The sequence below is a fragment of the Myotis yumanensis genome, unplaced genomic scaffold (assembly GCF_028538775.1).
Source record: "Myotis yumanensis isolate MYYU_CA2020_CCGP unplaced genomic scaffold, mMyoYum1.0.hap1 SCAF_16, whole genome shotgun sequence".
Classification (NCBI taxonomy): Eukaryota; Metazoa; Chordata; class Mammalia; order Chiroptera; family Vespertilionidae; genus Myotis; species Myotis yumanensis.
In genome coordinates, this window is record NW_027223767.1 from 41947495 (window position 1) to 41967823 (window position 20329).

Genomic DNA, 20329 nt, shown 5'->3' on the forward strand with positions numbered 1-20329 from the left:
GCCAGGCCGAATTCTCATTGCATCTCTTTACTGTGGATGTCCCTGCCACCATCACAGCCACTGGGAAGAGCACACAACTTTAACCCCCCGTGTGCTAAGGGGGAGGGTGGGGACACTCAGGGCTATAAAACTAGCTATGTACACAGAGTATTAGGGAGAACGCCACCCCAGGCATGCACATGTCTGGGCACAGTGGGAGCTGGGGTGGAGCTCAGGTGGATGGTGTGGATGTGAGGTGGGCAGGTGGGTGTGTGCATGTTAGGACGTGCAGGGAAGGGCTTGGGAGGCAGCAGGAATACTGCTGGGGCCCCCTGCTTCAAGCAGCCGGCTGGGCGTGTACCTCAGGGTCCTCCCAGGTTCCTCCACTTTAGGGGTGAGGTCCTGGTAAGAACCCCTTCTCTCCTAACCTGGACCTGAAGCTCAGAGTGGAGGGTGAAGCTGCCAGACCAGGTCCCGCCCAGGGGTCCAAGGGTGCAACCCCTTTCCCCATCCACCACCCAGATCTGGGGGACCCTTTCCTACTGCTGACACAGACCAGGGCTGGGGTGCCTGGGCAGACTAGGGGGAAAAGGCAAGCAGGGGCATCTGTTTGGAAGGCCAGGCTGTGGAGGGCGGTGAGGGGGACCCTGGCAGAAAAATGGCAGCGCTGGAATCAGGACTGCCATGGGGACACCCCAGCAGGTGGAGACATCCCCCAATCCTCAGGGATCTCCCACAGAGACTGGACACTGGGGAGACCACCTCAGAATCTCCAGACAGACAGACAGATTGGCACTTAGGGGTCACCACAGCCTGGTCACCGCCGTGACTTCCATAGAGACAGGAGCTGGTCATTGGGGAGTCTCCCCACCTGGGGGCAGGGGACGGGGAGGGCAGCCGTGGTGGCCGGTCCCAGAGGCAGCAAGCAGTCCATCCTCTCAGGTGCAGAGGTGCCCTGGCCCCTAAGTGACACGGTACGTGGACGTGTTCTTGGGCTCCGTGCTGGGGACGCACCAGTCGCCGGCCTCCTGGATGGTCTGGTAGTGGCGCCAGGCTGACTTGTTGTAGACGGGCAGGCGCTCCACCGAGTCCGTGGACAGGGCCTGGGGAGCGTCAGATTCAGCCTCTCCCACTGCCCCGTGCCTTGCCCACTGCCCAGCAGTCCACCCAGGCCCCAGGGTGGGCTGTGCTGGCCACTGACTATATCAGCCCTGCCAAGTGCCAGACACGCTGAGACAACCCAGCCTGGCCCAGGGAGACCCTCAAGGATCTGTCCCTCTGTGTCTTGCTCCTGCCCATTCGAGGAGGCTGCTCAGAGGGTCTGGGGGGGAGGCTGGGCCGAGTGTTCTTGAAGGTCACCAGCTCTGAGCCTCCACGTCCTCCTGAGCTGAATGACAAATTCTCTATGGCCCCCCGCCTTCCGTCTGGGTCTAACAAGTCAGGCGTCCCCAGAGCAGGGATCTTAGTCCGGACCATGGACTCCCTGAAACTGCCTGCCAGGGTGGGAGCATCTGGGGCTTGGGGGCCTGTAGCTTTGCTCTGATTCTGTCTGGAACTGGGCAAGGGCTGGAGGGATGGAAAAGGAATCTAACACGCTCAGCAGGCAGGGACCCTCACCTTGAGATAGATGACGGCGTCCGTCCCAAAGCCCTCCATGGAGAAGAGCTGCAGGTCCCCCTGGAAGTACTTGGCATAGAGGCGGGAAATGGGGAGCCCGTACCCAAAGCCGGCCTGCAAGCGGACAGGACGGGAGTGTGATGAGGAGGCTGGCGCTGCAGCGACAGGTATACTGAGGGGTGCTGAGCTGGGGTCACGCAAGGGGTCCCCAGAACTCAGATGGGAGGGGACACAAGAAACAGGAGGCTCTGGGGCAAGACAGGAGTTATGGGGTGACAAAGGTCAGTCTACGGGGGGAGGAAAGCCAAGGAGGTGTGGGGGGCATCAGCAGGGCAAGGGGAGGAGCTAGGTCCTGGCAGCCAGGGGATCTGGACAGGTCCTGGGGCTCCTCTGAGTCCCAGTTTCCCAAACCTAGCTCTGCCTACTCCCCTGGGAATGGACAGGGAGGTGCTGAGTTGAACAAATGGTTAGTAACTTTGGGGGGAGATACACGGGGGAGGGAGAACTGAGGAAGGGTGACAGACCCACAGGTAGGTAGGGAGGGACAGGCTGGGCAGAGACAGGAGGAGCAGGGGGGCCCAGCCTCGGGAGAGGTGACGGACATCACACACAGCCACTGAGAATGGGGAGACCCTGAGAGAGAAGGAAGCGAGAGAGGGAGGGTGACAATTGGAGGAGAGAGGAAGAGGCAGACAGGATCCCTTAGGGGCAGGAGGGGAGCTGGAACGAAGCCATCTCACCAATGGGGTGCCCCCCGTGCCAGGCTGGGGGGTGGGTGCTGTGGAGTACATGTAGCTGAAGAGCTGTTCAATCTTCCTCAAGGGGACACCCCCACCTCGGTCGCTCATCTAGGGGAGATGAGACATGGGGGCTCTCCAGCCTGTGTTCCACACCCCCGCACCCCCTGACCCCCTCGATCTTCTCCTGGGTTTCCTCACCCCCAGGGTCTTCCCAAGCCCACCTCCTGGCAGGAGGGAAGTGCCTGCCACTTCCCCCCAAAGTCAAGGGTTACATACTTTGATGGACAGGTCTTCCTCTCCCAAGGCCACCATGACCTTGACAGGAGGGAGAACGAGGCTGGATTCATGGCTTTCCACGGTCGCTCGCATGGCATTCTGTGGAGGGGAAGAGGGAAGAATGAGTGAGAGAAGCCGAGCCCTAGCCGCCTCCAGCCCCACAAAGTGCCATCCCCAGCTGCCTCACCTTGAAGAGTTCAAAAAGCATGTGGTAGAGATGGGAGGGGACATAAACCATGTGAATTGGCTGTTTGGAGTCAGATGCTGTGGGGAAGTCAAGACCAATGATTAGGAAATGCATTCACCCAGCATCCAGCACCCATCACTCAACCACCATCCATTAATAAAATTAACCATCCATCTGCTGCTCAATTCACCGAGCATTCACTCATCCATCTACCCATTCATTCAGTGTCCATTCAACCATCTATCCATATAGTACCATCCATTACACAATGTCCATTGTCCATCTATCCATCCATCCTGACCATTCAATATCCACTGATTCCTCTATCTACTCACCCACTGTCCATTCAGCCATCCAATGGTCCTTCAGTCTATGCGTCTGTTCAAACATCTATCCTTTCCATCTATCTATTCGTTCATAGAGTCTATCTCCACCCTTCCATTCACCTGTTTATCTACCCATCTATTTATCATTTAAGCATCAAGTAGAATCCAGCTCTCCTGTACCCAGCCTCCTAGCATTCACCTGGACACCAGAACCCCCTGCTTTCACCCTGGGGGGAGAGGGCAGGGTACTGTCCAGGTGATGCTGACATCAGTCCCGTTTCCCAAGAATCACTCTAGCCTGGAGTTTCTTGGTGTTAGGGACTAAGCATTTTCCCCTGGTGTCTGGCACAGAGATTTGTAGGTAGCAGGAGCTCAATAAATGTGCAATGAATCAGGGAATGAAGGACTCTCAGGTGCTGTGCTGGGCAGTGAGGACATAAAGAGAAATAAAATTCAGCCCTACCCTCTTAGAAATGCAAGTCTAGACCGAGAAACACACAACTGACTTTCACATCAGGTGTACCCAGAGCTGTAAGCCAAGCCCTGGGCTGGATACCAAAGTGAAGTGGCCTGCCTCTGCCCTTAGGTCTTGATCCCTAGGTAATTAAAACAGTGCAATACAGAGGTCCACCGGGGACAGGCTGGTGCCCGGCTGGCTTCTCTGGGAGGCCTGGGAAGGCTTTCAGAGGAGCTGGACTTGAACTGGGCCTTAGCGAATATTAGGATATAGGCAGGTGACTGTCAGGTACAGGGCAGGAAACATCTCAGGTTTCCTGCACATGGGCAGGGCGTGGCTGAGGGGCAGCTGGGGGAGGGGTAGAGGTAGCTCCCAGGTTCCTGATCCTCCTCTCCCCTGTCCTCCCCGGCTCTCAACAAGCCCTGACACCACTATCTCCAAGATATTTATCAAACCCACCCCCTACTTCTCACCTCAAGGCCTTCCCCTGCCCTTGCCTGGATTCCTGCAGCGACCTCTTAGCTGCTCTTCCCGTGTCCTCTCTGCCTCTTCCCACCTCTAAGTATCTTTAGAATGTAAGTTGTCAGATCCTGTCATCACCGGTGCTACAAACCCTCCAATGGCTCCTGCGGCACTCAAAATCCCAGCTGCTGCCCGTGGCCCACGGGCCCGGCACGCCCCAGCTTCTCTCCAGCCCATCACCCCTGCGATCTCCAAGCCCCACCACACTGCTCCTTCTGGCCCTTGACTGCCCTGTCCCAAGTAGGACCCTGTCACTGTGCTCTGGAGCCATTCTTCCCTTCCTCATTCACTAATAGACACCCCTCCCCCAGGGCTTTCACTGGCACATGGCTACCCAGCTGGAGACGAATTCTCTGTGTCCCTTGCGGCTGGGTAGCCAGGCGACTTAGGGAAGCGATGTGTTTGGGCCCTGCCTTCCCCGTCCCCTTCTCCAGGCTGGAGAGGGAAACCTCTTCCGTAATTAAGCCCCTGTTATTTGGATTCTGGGAAGGCAGCCAGACTAACTAATAGCCCATCTAATCCACCATTCTGCCCATCACCGTCACGTGACCCCATTGTGTTTCCTGCCCGTCCCTTCACATGATATGAAAGTGTCTGGTATACTGTTTGTTCATTGGACAAAGGCTTCATTCCTCAACCTCCCAGCACCAAGAATGGCAGCTCCATAAGCACAGGGACCTTGCCTGTTATGTTACTGTTGGATAAACACAGGTTTACAGTGTTCGCACGGAAAAAGACATGCAGCTATGATTATGACAATAGCTTTATCGACTCAAATTAACGTCACAAGGCAACTGTAAACCTCTGTATTTACCAAATGAATAATAATACTAATAAAAAATAGCTCTGCTTCTCCCCTATCCAGATTATAGTTCATTTCCTAACTCCCACGTCCCCAGCCCTTGGAGACACACACGCACGCACACACACACACATGCACACACACACGCATGCACACACACGCACGCACGCGCACACACACGCACGCGCGCACACACACACACACACACGCACGCACGCACACACGCAGCCTTGCTCACTCACCGTTGATCTCCTGGATCTCCAGATCAGGTGATGCCATGTAGTACTTGTCACACAGGAGCTTGGCCATGTCATAGGCATCTGAGAGGAGAGAGAGGTCATCCAGGGAATGAGGGGGCTCACCCAGCAAGCAGTCCTCTTGGCACCAACACTGGGCATTCCCAACATTAAACCCATGGGGAGGGGCCCCCACCCACTGGGGAATGGGTCACCCTCCGACCAGGGAAGCTTGGTGGACCAGGCGCAGTGGGGAAGGCTCACCTTTCACCACCTCAGAGATGCAACAGTTGGGGTCGATGCTGCCGATGTGTTTGGGGTGGGCTGGGTTGGTGCTGCCGTCAAAGATCAGGGCTGCGGGGGAAGGAGGGAGCTGCTGCTGGGGCTGCGGAGCCCGTCCGGCTCTCCCTCCTCCCCAGGGCTCTCCACTCTCTACCTCCATTCCTCATGCCTCTGACCCTAAAGCTGCCCCCTTCCCACCCTCCTGCCCTCTCTCCTCTGACCCTGACCCCTCCAGTGAGAGTTTTACAAATAACACACTGAACACTTTTTAAAGGGGTGGCCTGATTCCATAAACAGTTAAAACGATGGATCTCACGCTGCCATGGCCGCCTGCGCCCTCCGCCCCCTGCTCACTGTGCTGGTTGATGAGCATGCGGATGGAGATGCGGCTGAGGTAGAAGCGGTCCAGGAAGTACTGGATGTTCTGGTTGGACACGGGGTCGTCGCCGTAGGCGTCCTTGTACTCGAGCACGCCCTGTGCCATGGTGGGCACCACGTCGTTGTGGCGGTTCCGGATGGTGACCAGGGCCTCGGTGAACCTGCGGGGGGGGCAGATGTTGGCCCCCACCCAGGCCCAGCCTAGAGATACCCTCAGACTCTCCTCTGCGCCTGGCCTCCTCGCCACGGTCACCCACTGAACCCTTCTCAACCACACAGCACCCACCCCATTCCTCCCGAAGTCCTCACTGACCTTCCCACTGCCTGCCTGACAGCCTGGGAGCTCCCCAGGGGCCGGGCCTGGATCCCCCATCAGACTCAGGGCACCCCGAGGACAGGAGCTGTCTCCCACATCAGACGGGATATCCTGAGGGCAGGGGTCATTTCTTTCAGCCTGCCCGCACTTCTGCCCCTGGGACCATGACCATAGATGCCACTCGCCTACACCTGCCCTCCTGCCCCCAAAAGGGCCCTCACTCACTGGCTCAGGGTGCGTTGGTCCTCTGGGTCTTTGTCCAGGAACACCATGATGTCCAGGAGGCTCTGGACATACCTGTGGGCAGGGAACAGGGGGAGACATCGCCTCAGCTCTGGGCGGGCCCCCTTCCCACCTGACTCAGCTGCCCTCGCTCGGGTTTTGTCCCTCATGTGGGCACCGCATGGAGCTGCGCTGGCTGACAAGCTGCATCACAAACCCTCTTCCTCCATGTGCATGAGTCTCCCTGACAACAGTGAGTTATGCAAGAAAACCTCCAATGTGTTGGTCCCCCTCCGAGCACCTTTGCTTTGGGATCCTAGAACAGGAGTCTCAGAAGGGCCTTGCAGACCATCCATCCAAAGGGTCTCAAGGATTAGGAGACTGAGGCTCAGACGGGGCACGGGACACAAGGGCTGGCAGTGAGAGGAGGCTGGGGCAAGTCACTCTACCTCCCCGAGCCCCGTCATGGAAACTGTCTGCCCACAGGTGTTGCAGGCCATGGGCTCCCCCAGAGAGGGGGCTGAGTGAGGAGGAGGGCAGACCATACCCCCGACTCAGGGCTTGGTGGGCTTGGGCTGGGACCAGGAGCCGTGCCATCTGCCAGGGAACTGGATTAAATGGGAGCTGGGAAGAACTGGGGGTGGGGTGGGCAGGCCCAGCTCTGACAAGCCTGAGTGCTCACGCCCCTCCGAAGGGCCCAGCAGGAATGGTGCCTCCATCTGTAGGCCTGGTCAGGAGGCCAGTTTCCTGAGGCTCTAGAAAGAGCTGGTAACCAAGGGGAGTGCTGGGAAGCCCTAACTCAGGGACAGCAAGAGGCTAGCTACTGCAAGGGAGTCAGGCCGACCTGTGGCAGCAGGTGGTACCGATCTGGAGCCACTGTTCCCTGCTCCCCTGAGCCAGGACACCCACAGTTTCCCCGCTAACATGCCTCTTGCAGCTTGTTCTACTGGGGGAGGCGGAGAGCTGAGCCTCTCTCTGGCAGAAACACTTCCAGCCAATAGGAAGGAGGGCTACCTATGGCCCTGAGCAGGCAGGGCCCCTGGGGCCTACAGGCCTCTCAGGAAAGGCTCCTCCCTCTCTTGCTTCAAACAGGAGAGAAGCCCTAGCAGGTATTGCTCAGTGGATAGAGCATCAGCCTGTGGACCGCAGGGTCCTGGGTTTCGATTCTAGCGAGGGCACATGCCCCAGTTGCTGGCTCAATCCCACTAGGGGGCGTTCAGGAGGCAGCCGATCAATGATTCTCTCTCGCCATTGATGTTTCTATCTCTCCCTCCCTCTCCCTTCCTCTCTGAAATCAATAAAAAAAATGTTAAAAAAAAAAAAAGACAGGCAAGAATTTGAGAGAGCTAGTTTTGGAGCTGGCTCTGCAGGGTCCCAGTCCTGGCTTTTGCTCCTTGGGCTGTGTGGCCCTGGGTAAGTCACGGAGCCGCTCTGGGCTTGGGTCTCCTCATCAGGAGGGGCGGGGTGGGGGTTTATACTAAATGCTATCACTGCTTTCTTGTTGGGATTAAATGTGATCATTAGCTCAGTGCCCAGTACACAGTGAGCGCTCTCTACATGTCTGCTCTCGCTGACCGGGGGGTCAAACCCTGTCACAGCAGCTGAGTGCATCCTGAGTCCCCAGGTGGCATGTGACACCCTCCTCCTGGGCACAGGCTCTGACCACACCATGCTTTCACCCATCATGCTCTGGGCAGCCAGCGCTGTCAGGCACCGGGCTGTCCCCGCCTGATGCGCCCCGTGCTCCTCAGGCGGCAGCACAGAGAGCAGAAGACGGGGCATCCCAGAGAGAAGAGATCGGCCCATCCCTGCAGCCCCAGCAGGCAGAGAGGCACTCCTAAGGCCTCACCCTGCCTCCCTGGAGAATACTAACAGCCGACGCTGACATGGTGCCCGCTAGCGCACACCTGTGCTCAGAGTCTACTCAGGGCCCCTCACCTCCAAGTCACCTTGATGAGCATACAGTACAGTAAGTCCTCACTTAACGCTGTCATGTGTTCTGTCACTTTAAGCAAAGCAGGGATAGCGAAACCAGTTTTACCAGAGGCTATGTGATATAAACAAGAGTTAAATTCCTACAGCATCTCATCGATGTTATAATGAAATGACAAAGAATGACGCAATGGTTTCCGAGGACCTGTGGTATGTCCCCCTTTTTGCAGACAAGGAAACCAGTTCAGAGAGGGCAGGGGATAGGCCCCCGGCCACACAGTAAGCAGCTGCGCTGGAATTCAAACCCTGGTCTGTCTGACGTCAAGCCTACACCACATGGCCAACTGCTCCCCATGCGCACTGGTCCTAACAGTGATGCCGATGTCGGTGGTCATGGCAGGCAGCATTTCCTGGGCACCGGCCTTGTGCCAGGGCTCTGCTCCAGGCTTCCCTGCTTCCCACGGCAACCTCCACCATTACCCCATAAGGTAGTTGCTACTGCTAGCTACTGCCCATTTCATAGGTGAGGAAGTTAACCTGCAAAGTGAGGTTTCTCTCTCGCAGGTCTGCGTGACTCCAATTCCTCGTTCCCTAATCATGCCCAGCATCAAGCTTTGTGTGCACATGATTCTTGCACAGAGAGGGCTTTGGGGAGGGGGCCTGCAAGTGTGCAATGCTGGGGACAGGTAGAGAGGAAGGGGAGCAGACCAGCTGGAGAGCGGGGGCCCTGGGATCCCTTCCCAAGACCCAGAGGGCAGGCAGGGAGGGAGGGGTGGGGGCTAGGAGGCCCTGGCCGGCTTGGTGGTACTTGGCCAGGAGCAGGGAGGTCAGTGCCCAGGGGTAGGGTTAGTGCTCTAGTTCCAAGCACCGCCCCTCGTGGCTGCCTACTGAACCGGAGAGGGCAGAAAGGGGCCTGGCCACATGGGCAACGAAGTACAGCAAAGGGCACCAGAATAGACTGGCAACGGCAGTGCCGGGATGGGGAGAGCTGCCAGCCCCAGGCCTCAGTCTCCTGGACTGTGAAGCAGGGTTCAGACTCCTCGCCTGCCTCCCTCACGGGGCCACTCCTGCAGGGGAGTAGTTCTGGGTGTGCTCTTGGACAGGAGAGCAGGGCATGAGAAGGATATTCCCAGGGGACCCCAGTCTTGGCCTGAAGCCCTGCACGGGCCTGGCACACACAAGGGTCAGGGCTAGATCTTGGTCCTAAGGACAAGACATTGGGGCTGGAGCCCTTCTGGCTCCTGGGCTGCACAGCCCTCTGAGGGCCCGAGGAGAACTGGGCTTGGACGCGGGAAGCCTGAAAGCAGCGGTGCAATGACAGGTGTGTCACTTCCGGTTTACACCCTGGCAGGCAGCACAGGCAGCGTGGGGGCCGCATTTGCCTAGGGAGGGCCGGGCCTGCCAACCTCAGCAGTAAACAAGGCCTCCAAGCCTCCCTTAGTGAGATCTGGAGCTCCCCCCTCCTACACACACACACACACACACACACACACACACACACACCCAAGCCCTGCCTTTTGAGGCTTTGTAGCCAGTTCAGCCTGGACAGGGGAGGGAGAAGGGGTGGAATGCCAGAGAGGAGGAGGAGGGGGTGTGGGCACGTATGTGTGCGCAGCAATGCTGGAATGAGTGTGCATCGGGGGAGAGGTGCACACAGCCTTGTATGGAAGGAGGGAGCGCTGATGCGTGTGGAGCATGTGTAAGTCTGTGTGCCCGTGGGTGTGTGTGAGTGTGTGTGTCTTGTGCATTAGTGTCCATGCCTCTGGGGACAAGGGTGTGGACAGGTAATGGGCATTGGGGAGGGGAGAGGGGCGAATGTGTCCTGCACCTGGAAGTCACTCTGTGGAAGGGTGGCGGGTGGGGACCCTGACCAGGCAGACTTGAGCCATTCAGGTCCCCATCTGTACAATGGGGCTCACAGCAGTGGCCCTCAGAGATGATGCAGTCGCTAGTTTCCACTCCGATTACATAAGGAGTGGCTGAGGGAGCCAATGGGAGGGTTTGGCTAAAGCCCCAGCCCCGGCCTGGCAGAGCCTGTGGCTGTGGGAGCCTGTGCTGATGGTGGCTATTCTCTTCAAGGGCCAGGACGTTTTCCTGCGGGGGAGGGGGAGGTGGGGGTGGGGGGAAGATCCTCCGCAGGTGGGGTTTGGCATCCATACACCTTGCTGACCCGCAAGGGAGGTTCCTAAGAAGGTGCTGACCTACGATATGACCTCCCACCCCGCTCCCTCCCGGCAAAGACTCTCATTAGTGACTCACTGTCGTCCGATTCGACTCTGCTACTCTCCCGTACCTCCATTTCCCCACCGACTCCGCACCCTCCCTCAGGCTGTCCTTCTCTCCAGAGGAGTCAAGGCTGCCCTGTCTGCTCCAGCAACACCAGCCATCAAGCAAGATCCTGTGACGTGAATCCTCCTTTCCCACCGACTGGGATGTGGAATCTGACCCCAGGCCACCGCCCAGAACGCAGCCTTCCGCCTTTCCCTTCAAGAATGCGGCCTCCAGCGCACCCAGCCTGGGTGGGAATCCCAGCTCTCCCACGGGTTGAGCGATCTCGGGCAAGGTTCCTAATCGCTGAACCTCAGTTACTCGTTGATACAGTGGGGACAGTAACAAGGCCTGCTTCCCAGGGCTGCTGTGAAGGTTAAACAGCTAATAGGGGGACACACTTCGAGCAGTTTCTGATGCACAGCAGGCCCCCAGGTCTGTTTCCTATGTCATTGTCATCATTATCATCACTACATTGTCTCAGAGAACTTCTGCCATAACCTTTGCCTGGAGGTGCTGCGGCCAGAAGCGAGGGGCATCACTTGTGTTTACAGACCCCGCCCCCCCTTTCTCATCTAGCAGTGGCACTCGGCCCTTAGAAACAGCCTGGATCCCCATTTTACAGATGAGGAAACCAAGGCTCAGAGAGGCCACGTGGTTAATAGCAAGGATTAAGCTCCCAGCAAGCAGCAAAGCCAAGCCTCAGAGTCAAGCTTGCTGATAACACCCAGGGCTTTCCAGCACCTTCCAGTCACTTCCAAACAGGGCCCCCTATACGAAGTTTGTCCAGCTGAAATAACTTATCAGGTTCATTTAGAACCAGGACTTCTCCTCTTGCTCTTGGTTCCTGCCTAGCGCCTCTCCCAGCCGAGTAGAAACTCCATTAGCTATTGCCCCATATTGACTATTAACTACCGCCACCACCACCACTACTACTAGTATTTGTACAGGACTTTTCCGTTCTGTTCCTTATTCATCAGACTTTGAAGCTAGTGGCCTTCTTGCTATACGCCCTGGTAGGTCATCCCACTCCTCGCATGCAAACTCTGCCCACCTCTACCGCCCCCATCACCCAAGCTGGCAGGGTTCTCCTGGAGGAGGCCTGCACACTCTCAAGGCAGCCACCTCATCCCTGTCCTGACTGGACAGTCCCTCCTTCCCTCAGACCTCACTCTCTCTTGCTGCAGCCGATGCCCATTCTGGCAACAACCTCCACAGGCTGACTCCCCAGGGTGCCAGGCACTCCAGCAATCCCTTCGCCGGCTCTCCTCTGAGCCAGGTCATCACTGGGGCCTGTTTTCTCTTGTCTAACTTCACTGCCTCCTGCTGTCGGTTAACATTACTGACAGAAGAAGGCAGGCCAAGTTCCCACATGTGTAGCTGATTTTCAGGAAGCGACTTTGTGGGGCCCTGGGGATGTCATGGGCAGTTCAGCAGCTCCCTGTCCCACCCTCCCCGCAACCCCTGGCTCTCCCAGGAACACAGTGTCCAGGGAGGGCCTGAGAAGCCAAGTCCTGGAGTCAGGGATCAGCTGAGAGGCAGCCAAGTCAATCAGCCAGACAGAGCCAGAGACGGGATAGAGAACAGATGGCACCTTCTGTCTCCCCCCTATGACCTCCATGCTGCCCCATGGTGGGAAGCTCTGAGGTTCTGAGGTCTGGGACCTGGGAGGGACAGGGCTCAGCAAGGGGTAACCTGGTTGGGCTACATGAAAATCATCTCTGTCCCCCCATCCCACCTTCACAGCTTTCACTAGTAGCTCTACATCCACAAAACAAGTTCTCAGATGCCTTTCCTGGGCACTTTCCTGCCTCCACGCCTTTGCACTAGCAGCTCCTTTGGCTTGGAGTGCCCTTCCCTTCTTTCTAGATCCAGTTCATCGAGGCCCAGTGACACATCGCCTCCTCTATGCCTTTCATATCCATTTCAACTGCCCTACAACTTTCTGGTTCAACTAACATTCACTCTGCACAGACCGGGTGCCTGGCTTTGTGCACAAAACACTTTCCTTCCGTACTGCATCTCATTTAATTAGAATAAGCCATGCATTTGCAGATCCACACATAGAAAAAATGCCGGGAGGGCGCCGACAAAACCTTATGGAGCCGAGCCAGAGCACCAAGTGTTTGGTTATGGGGTGGAGGGCAGTGGTTGGCATTCTCTTCTACCTACTTTTTTTTGTGTTTTCCAAATGCCAAAGTCAACACGTTACACTTCCTCAATGAGGGTGAAAAGCCCCAACCGGTGTTCCTTTTAAATAATATTTTTCTTCTTAAATAAAACGAACCCTTCAGCAGCTCACTGTTCCTACCACTATCTATGCAGTGCTTAATTCAACTTCTTTTATTCTGCCTCCCCCCACCCCACCCCTGCCAAGATCATGGGCTCCCCTAGTTTGACCTTGGGCTCAGGGTTGGTGTGCTGCTCCTGAATCCAAAAGGAAACCACAGCCTGATCACACCCAGGGCAGCCAGACCGAGCAAGATTTCCGCACCCAAGACCAACCATGATTAGCCACCTCTATGCCCAGTGATAGAGGAAACGTAGTTATTCTCCACGTGACTGGCACGGGCTAATATCATCCAGTTACTTAACCCTAGACAGAGCTCTTGAGTGAGCGTCACCGAGAATTTTCCTCTGGTGCTGCTGCTTTGTGCAATAAACTTTTGACCTTTGCCCTCAGAAGCTCTCTGGGTGTAGGTCCTGTGCCTATTTGAGTGTTTTCCAACATCCAAACCAGTGTGACTTGTAGCTCGGACGAAATGACTTGAAGATTGGCTTCTTCCTGTTTCTGTCTCCCGCAGTGTTGGCTCCGGTGAATATCACCGGCAGGCGCTGGGTTTTCAGGGCCAGGGCTAGGGGCGAAGGCTGACGTTAGCCTGATGAGGTTATGGCAGTGAAAAGGGGTTCCTAGGTGGATCTGGGCTTTCCAGAGAAAGGAGGGTGGTAAGACACGAGGCTGGGAGTCTGATCTCAGTCCCTGCTCTGGCCTAGCATTTTGCTTGACTTTGAGTAACTCCCCAGGCTCCTGTGCCTCCGTCTGTCCTCCCCTCTGTCCCTGCCTCCATCAAGGCTGCTGGGAGCATGGAGACTCCATCTCTGAGCCCAGGGCATCTGGCCATGGAGGGAGGTGTGGGGGCCTGGCCAGGGGTCTCACCAGCTCTGTACCAGCTGCACCGAGGGTGTGCCCAGCACCCGGTCAGGAAGCAGGTTGATCTCTTTCATGATGTTGGCCAGGCGCACGGGCAGCTCCTGCCTGAGGAAGGTGAAGGAGGTTTTCTCACAGGCATTACTGGACCCTGGAGGGAGAGAGAGAAAGAGGTGAGCACACGAAGCTGCACACCATCGGAGCCAGAGGACGTCTCAAGGGTCAGGGTGATTCAGTCCTTCATTTCCTGAGGATTCAGAGAAGTGATCCGGGCACAGAGCAGGCAGCTCTCCCAATGCCCTGCAGTGTTCTGACCTCCCCACCACCCCGTCTAACCCGTTCGGGAGCGGCATCCTCTCCTCACCCCCAGCTGAACGCTGCTTTCCTCCAACAGCAGGGGGCAGATCCACTCCCAGGCCCACGTGAAGCTCGCTCCCCTGCCCTCAGTTACCTCACTGCTTCTCTTTCTTTCCCTCCTACCAGACACTCACTTCGGGGTAATTGATCCAGGTCGGCAGAGCAGCCTGGGAAATCCATCCCTTCCGAGGGCTGGGCCCTGGCTGAGGGGAGTTATTCCTGGACCACCGCAGCGACAGGCCCCCAGCATCGTCTCTGGCCCAACCCAGCATCACCCAACTGGTCTTGATGACCACGGTAGGCTGCCCCTGCGTTACTGCCCACCACCTGTGAGGCAGTTAGGGCCAAAGGATGGTAACCCAAATAACTTGGTCCTTGGCTTGGCTTCCAAATGGAAAGATGGTGAAGGACTGAAAGAGGCCACAGGCTACCGTCAGGAGACCCAGGTTCTAGTCCAGGTTTTGCTTCCAAATCTGTCGCTCAGGACATGTCACGATCCTTCTAAAGGCCTCAGTTTCCCCCACTGTACGACACGTGGACCAAATTCTACTGTGAGCCCCTCCCAGCTGTGACATTGGTATAACTGGGGTCCATCCAGTCTGGACTAAACTTCTGCTGGGGGTTTTGAGTGGGCACAGGAGGCTTTCCTACATGGGGGCAGCTCAAACAGGTACAGGGCAGGTGGCCAAGTCCAGGAAACAGGTGCTCTGTGTCCTGGCTGCCCCCTCCCTGCCCGCTCCCAACAATGACGCAGCTGTAACCTGAGCCAGACACTGTCTCCTCAAGTCCTGAGAGTCCCGGGCACCCCCTCCTAATCCCCAGGTGGCATCATGTAAACAATGTATAGTCAGACGGGGCCCACACGGTGACTCTGTCACCAGCTGGCACAGCCTTGTTCCTGCTCCAGAGCCACCCCCAGAACCCTGATGGTGGGTGTTCCTAGCCTAGGAACCCAGGGGCAGCCGCGGGTGGGCACAAGCCGCCTGACTCCATCTCGTGGTGCCCTGGGCCCCGGCCCAGCTGGGACAAGCAGTCAGGCCTAAGGGGATTTGATCTTCAAGTGTCCTTGCCCACAGCGACAGCTGGGGGGCCGGCTCCGTCAGTGAGTGGAGGGATCCTGGTCTGGGGATCCTCTCCTGTGGGCATCTTCTGAAAGAGCCCCTTCCCCACTGACCCCTCCCAGATGGCCCACACCTCCCAGTGCTCCCCACCAGCAGCCCCCCCCCCCATTTCCTCTCTGTCTCCTACTCTTAGCGTCAACAGGACCCTTTATATATGCCTGGACGGGGACTCCCCCCCACTCCTTCCTGCCCTAATAGCACCCATCCACTGCCCCTTATTCTCCAAGACCCTCACAAAGCCCAGTAAGACACCCTGGGCCCCTCCCCCTATTCAATGCCCCTTACTGCCCACGAATAGTCTAGTCCAGGGACCCTTCAGCCCAGGTACCCACGACCCCTTCGGGCGTGTGGTCCCTGCCTCCCCGTTAACCCTTTCCTGCCCGCTGCCCTCCCAGCAACCCTTCCCCGTCACGCAGGGCCTCTCTCTTCCGCGTGCATCCTTCTTGGCCGGGACCCCTCCATCTGCTCCACCCAGCACCCGCGGGGCCTGACGGCCGGCCGCCGCCGGCCTACTCCGTACCGAAGTCCAAGAACTGCTTCATGGACAGCGGGGACGGGGAGAACTTGCTGAAGTGCTCGATGTACTTGGGCGCCCCGGCCAGGGACGCGTTCTTCAGCAGCGCGCGGAGCCAGCGCATGGCGGCGGGGTCGGGGTCGGGGTCGGGGTCGGGCTCGGGTGGCCGCGCGGCGGGCTCTCGCGCTCGGCTCGGCCCGGTTCGGCCCAACCCGGCCTAGCGGTTCCACCGCTCCTCCCCTGGCCCTGGCCGTCCTCCAAAACCCGGCCAATCGGCTGGAGGCGGCTCCCCATCGCCGCCAATGGCCGCTCACAAACAACTCCGGGCCAGCCAATCGCGTCCAGCTCCGGCACGTGGCTTCCCTCCCGGGCCCGCCCCCTCGCCCGGGTTGGCTGGGAACGGCCTGTTGTTTTCTTCAGGCCGCGCGGAGAGCCCGCCCCCCTCGGCTCCCTCCGCGGGGTCCCCAGCCCGGCCGCCGGTTAACCCCGCGGTCCCAGAGGCCCGTGATCTCCTCCTCCTTCGCCGCCTCTTCCCTTCCCGCTCCCTCCGCGAACCTCCAGTCTTGTCTTCCCTGATACGGCCCGGGTGGCTTTCAACGAGTCCCAGTGCCCCCAGAGGCCCTGTGTCACCCTGATCCCCACCTGCTCGCCCGCAGTGGGGTCCCAGCCCGGGGGACAGGGACTGTGAATGTTTACACACTTCGGGGGGAGGATGCAGCCCCCCGGAATCGCTCATACAGTCGCGCAGCCCGCCCACGCCACAAAGACCAGCCACCAGCGGAGGCGGAGGCAGCCCCTACCATCAGCGCTACGAGTGCAGAGTTCAAAACACTTTTTATTCTTCTCCAGCTCATTTGACCTGAGAAGGCAACTTCCTCCGCCCTGGGCTTCTCTGAAGAAACGTCCAAGAAGGTGATTTGTGTTGGGGGGCCAGGGAGCCCCCCTTTCTCCAGCAGCCCCAGCTCTCTGGGAGGAGCGTAGCGCGCCCTCTTGCGGTTGGACGTGGTACGTCCTATCCACCCACTCGCCTTTTTGATGGTTTTGCCTTTTCACTGTTCAGTCCTGGGCCTACACTTGCCAAGTGCTTAATATGTGCTAGGCTTTGTGCTGGGAACAGTAAACACAGACGGGATTAAGGCACATCATTTCTCAGTTTGGGAGCTAGTTGCATGAGTAAATAACTAAATGAATAGACGTAACAGAATGTGGTTATAACCAACACAGAGCTATGGGCAAGGCCTCACACGGAAGGGACTCTTAGCTGATGAATAATAACTTACGTGCCAGGCACTGTTTGTATGGATTTTATCATTTAATTCTTCACCAGTTCTGTGATGCTATTAATAGCTTCATTTTATAGATGAGGAAACTGAGGCTCATTTACAGAAAATCTGAACTTGTTACTTCTCTTGCTTACAGCCTTTCAAATACTCTCCACCTTTTCTTCTTTTTTTGACTCTCCACTTTTTACTGGAACCATTCAAGTTCTCACATGATCTGAGTTGGCTTAACTGTCTAGCCTCATTTCTCCATATTCCACTGCTCAACTCCAAACCATACTTCTCTCCTGCCTTGAGTCAGCCTCCAATCTCCAAGCTGTTGCAAATGCTGTCTCTTCTGCCTGGATACGAGAGCCAAGGCCCTCTTCTGTAACGGTTGGGAGGTACTGTGGCCCCAAAAAGCTCAGGAAGCATGGCGGTATAGAGGGTCCTTTTATGAAAGTGGGCATTGTTGTGTCTCTGCCATTATGTTTCTTTCATAAAAGTGTAGCTGCACCAGTCCTGAAAATGACTTATTCTTGTGTGTGTGTGTGTGTGTGTGTGTGTGTGTCTCATCTAAGCAGCTGCTCACAGGAGCCTGGGGGCTGGGCCTCTGAAGCTGGCTGGAAGGATGCATATAGATGCCACCTTTTTCTTTTCTTTTTTAAAATATATTTTTTATTGATTTCAGAGAGGAAGGGAAGGGAGAGAAAGATAGAAACGTCAATGATGAGATAGAATCATTAATCAGCTGCCTCCTGCACGCCCCCCACTGGGGATTGAGCCTGCAACCCTGGCATGTGCCCTGACCAGGAATCGAACCATGATCTCCTGGCTCATAGGTCAATACCAACCACTGAGCCACACCAGCCAGGCGATCCCACCTTTTTCTTAAGCAAGAGGTGGCTGCAAAGGTCTGGACTGAGCTGGTTCAACTAGAGCTGGACTTTGATAACCTACATGTTATTGCTGACCTAGAGAATAACAGATTCTGGAAAATAAACTGAGGCCTCTGATGACTGGTTTTGAGAGCTCTGGGTAGGGGTTGAGGTTTCTTTTCCTAGAGGAACTGGACAGCCCACTGCCAATCGACCTGGGAACCAGCAAATCCCAGCACAGAAAGGGGAGTGGGGTGCTGGGCCCACGACTCTGTGAGGTGGGCTCTTACGGAGCGGGGGGGGGGGGGGGGGGGGGAAGGGGGGCAGGCAGCTGCTGCATTGAGGCGGGCTGGGAGGTACTCAGGAGCAGCTCCCCGGAGAATGGCCTGGTCTGTGGGCTCTCAGAGAACCTGTGTCTAGACTTCTCCAGGTAATAAAATCGGTGAAGTCTCACCAAAGGCCACAGCCTTGGGGAAAGTGACTAGAAGGACCTGTGCCATCATTTAGGAGGAAGTCAAGGGGAAAAGAGCCTTTCTCCATTCCCGAGGCCTGTGTGGAGGGAACAACCTAGGGCAGAGGAGGAAGCGGAGGGCTTGATCCAATGCTGGGGAGGGGGGCGATGTCAGCTCAGGACTGAAGCACTACAGGGGGAATGTCCATGCGACGAGGGCTCCCAGAACCCTGCCTGGAGGCCTTGGGTCACTGGTTCACCTCCTGATTAACTACTCATCATGACACCTTCAGGTGGTGGGGGGAAATTGAGGCAGGAAAGCTGGTCCTCACCTGAGTTAAGCCACGAGGGTAGGGGGGCTCTCAGCTCCCCACCCTTGCACCCAGGCTCCTGCCACTGTTACCTAGGACTACCTGTTTCTACAGCACATAGCTTCCTGTCACTTCCAGACCCTGCATATCACCCTCCCTCCTGCTCCCTCCCCAGAACCAGCTCACTGGCCACCAAAAAGCCATTTTTAACTCCATCCGCTCTACTCAAGCCTTCCTGCTCCTCTTACGTTCTGCATTTCAGTTCCCCGTCTATGACCAGCCCTTAGACTAGAACATCCCTGAGAGCAGGGGAGGTATCTCCTCCATCGGCCTTCACCCTCCCGGCCTTAAGACCCCCGCATTTCGCTTTGTCCACCTGGGGGGCAGCCAGATGTCATGGTCCATCAGAATGGAGGAGGAGGAGGGGTGAGGGGTGGAGGCAGCTGCAGTGTGTACAAACAGGGAGCTGTTTATTGGTTGGTGTGAGAAGCCTATGTACAAAGAAGGCACAAGGAGGGGGAGGGAGCTCCCCTGCTACAGTACCGTGGAAGGGGCGGGGGGCCTGCCGACAGGCAGGGGGCAGGAGGGGGTTTCCGGAACCAGCTTCGACTTCCCAAATGGGGCTCAGGACTCAGCCCATAGGGAAGAAGGCAGAGCTGGTTGACGATGAAAGCCAAGGCTAGCCAAGAACTCCACTTCGAGGCCCCCAGCCCATGGTGGGTGGGGACGGAGTGAGGTGTGGCCGATGGGTCAGGGACAGGGCTCCCTCCCTGTCCTACATTCAAGTGTCGCTCCCTCTGCGATCTCGTGGGGGTCTCTCCAGGCCCTGCAGACGCCAGGACAGTAGTGGTGGGTGAGGAGTGGCATTTCCTCTGTATCCTTCCAGCATCTCCTTGGCCCGGGACCAGCCAGTCTGTGGTTGAGGATTCCTCTGTGCTCCCAGGGCGGTCCCAGCGCAGCGTGTCCAGGCTGCCTAGCAGCTTGTCCATCCTTGCTCCCTTAGGCTGCATTCCCCACAAGTGCATGCCGCGGCTGAGGACAGAGGCTTCGCAGCGGTCCGTGAAAGAAAGCCATCCTGTGACCTTACTTCTAGTTCATTCTGCTCTCGCGTCTGAGCATGCCAAGTCCTGCACACGCCCCCTTGGACAGCCTCGGGCAGATCCACCCCCACCCGCGTTCTCTCTCACGGTGTCAGGAACTACAGCTTGGAGGCTGCGGGCTGTTCCCTGTCAGTAGTTTTCGTCTCAGGAGCGAAGTCCACCCAGTGACTATGGCTCGAGATGGGTCCAGTGTAAGTAGGGAGGGGTCACCACTTCGGGGCCTTTCCTTCCCGGCTCTGGCAGAGGCCCTTGGGCTTGGTTTTGGCATCGGCAAAGGCCGGCACACGCATGTCCACGCACCCTCTGTGGTGCACAAGCACAGTCCACAAGCAGTGGGACCCACGCGTGTCCAGGGCACGGGGCTGCAGTGTGCTCGGCGTAGCAAAGCCCACGGCCCCAGCCCTCCTGCGTGGAGAAGCCCGTGGTCAGATGGCATGTGCATGCGCTCAAGGAGGTGTGTGTGCCCGAACCCACTGGTGCCAGCCACAGGCCGTGGCCCCTGCAGACTGTCGGGGCATAACTTAACTTATGACAAAAAGAAGAAGGGGACACCAGGGGCGCAGGGGCGGGATCAGGGAGGGCGTCAGTAGTATTGATCCCATGTCTGCCAGCTGGTCACCCAGTGCTTCTTGGTGGGCAGGGTGCCCCCT

At 57.4% G+C, this 20329-nt stretch overlaps 1 protein-coding gene across 1 annotated transcript; it reads right to left on the reverse strand.

The window, feature by feature from the left end:
* Positions 1-11: 11 nt before the first annotated feature.
* On the reverse strand, positions 12-15922 carry PDK2 (pyruvate dehydrogenase kinase 2). Its single transcript, XM_070393077.1, has 11 exons — positions 15687-15922; positions 13698-13839; positions 6344-6415; positions 5779-5963; positions 5407-5496; positions 5149-5226; positions 2800-2876; positions 2613-2711; positions 2337-2444; positions 1597-1710; positions 12-1082 (listed from the first exon to the last, which is right to left on the reverse strand). The coding sequence occupies exons 1-11, from the start codon at positions 15802-15804 to the stop codon at positions 942-944; spliced, it is 1224 nt and encodes a 407-aa protein (XP_070249178.1). The 5' UTR covers positions 15805-15922; the 3' UTR covers positions 12-941.
* Between the last annotated feature and the right edge of the window lie 4407 nt (positions 15923-20329).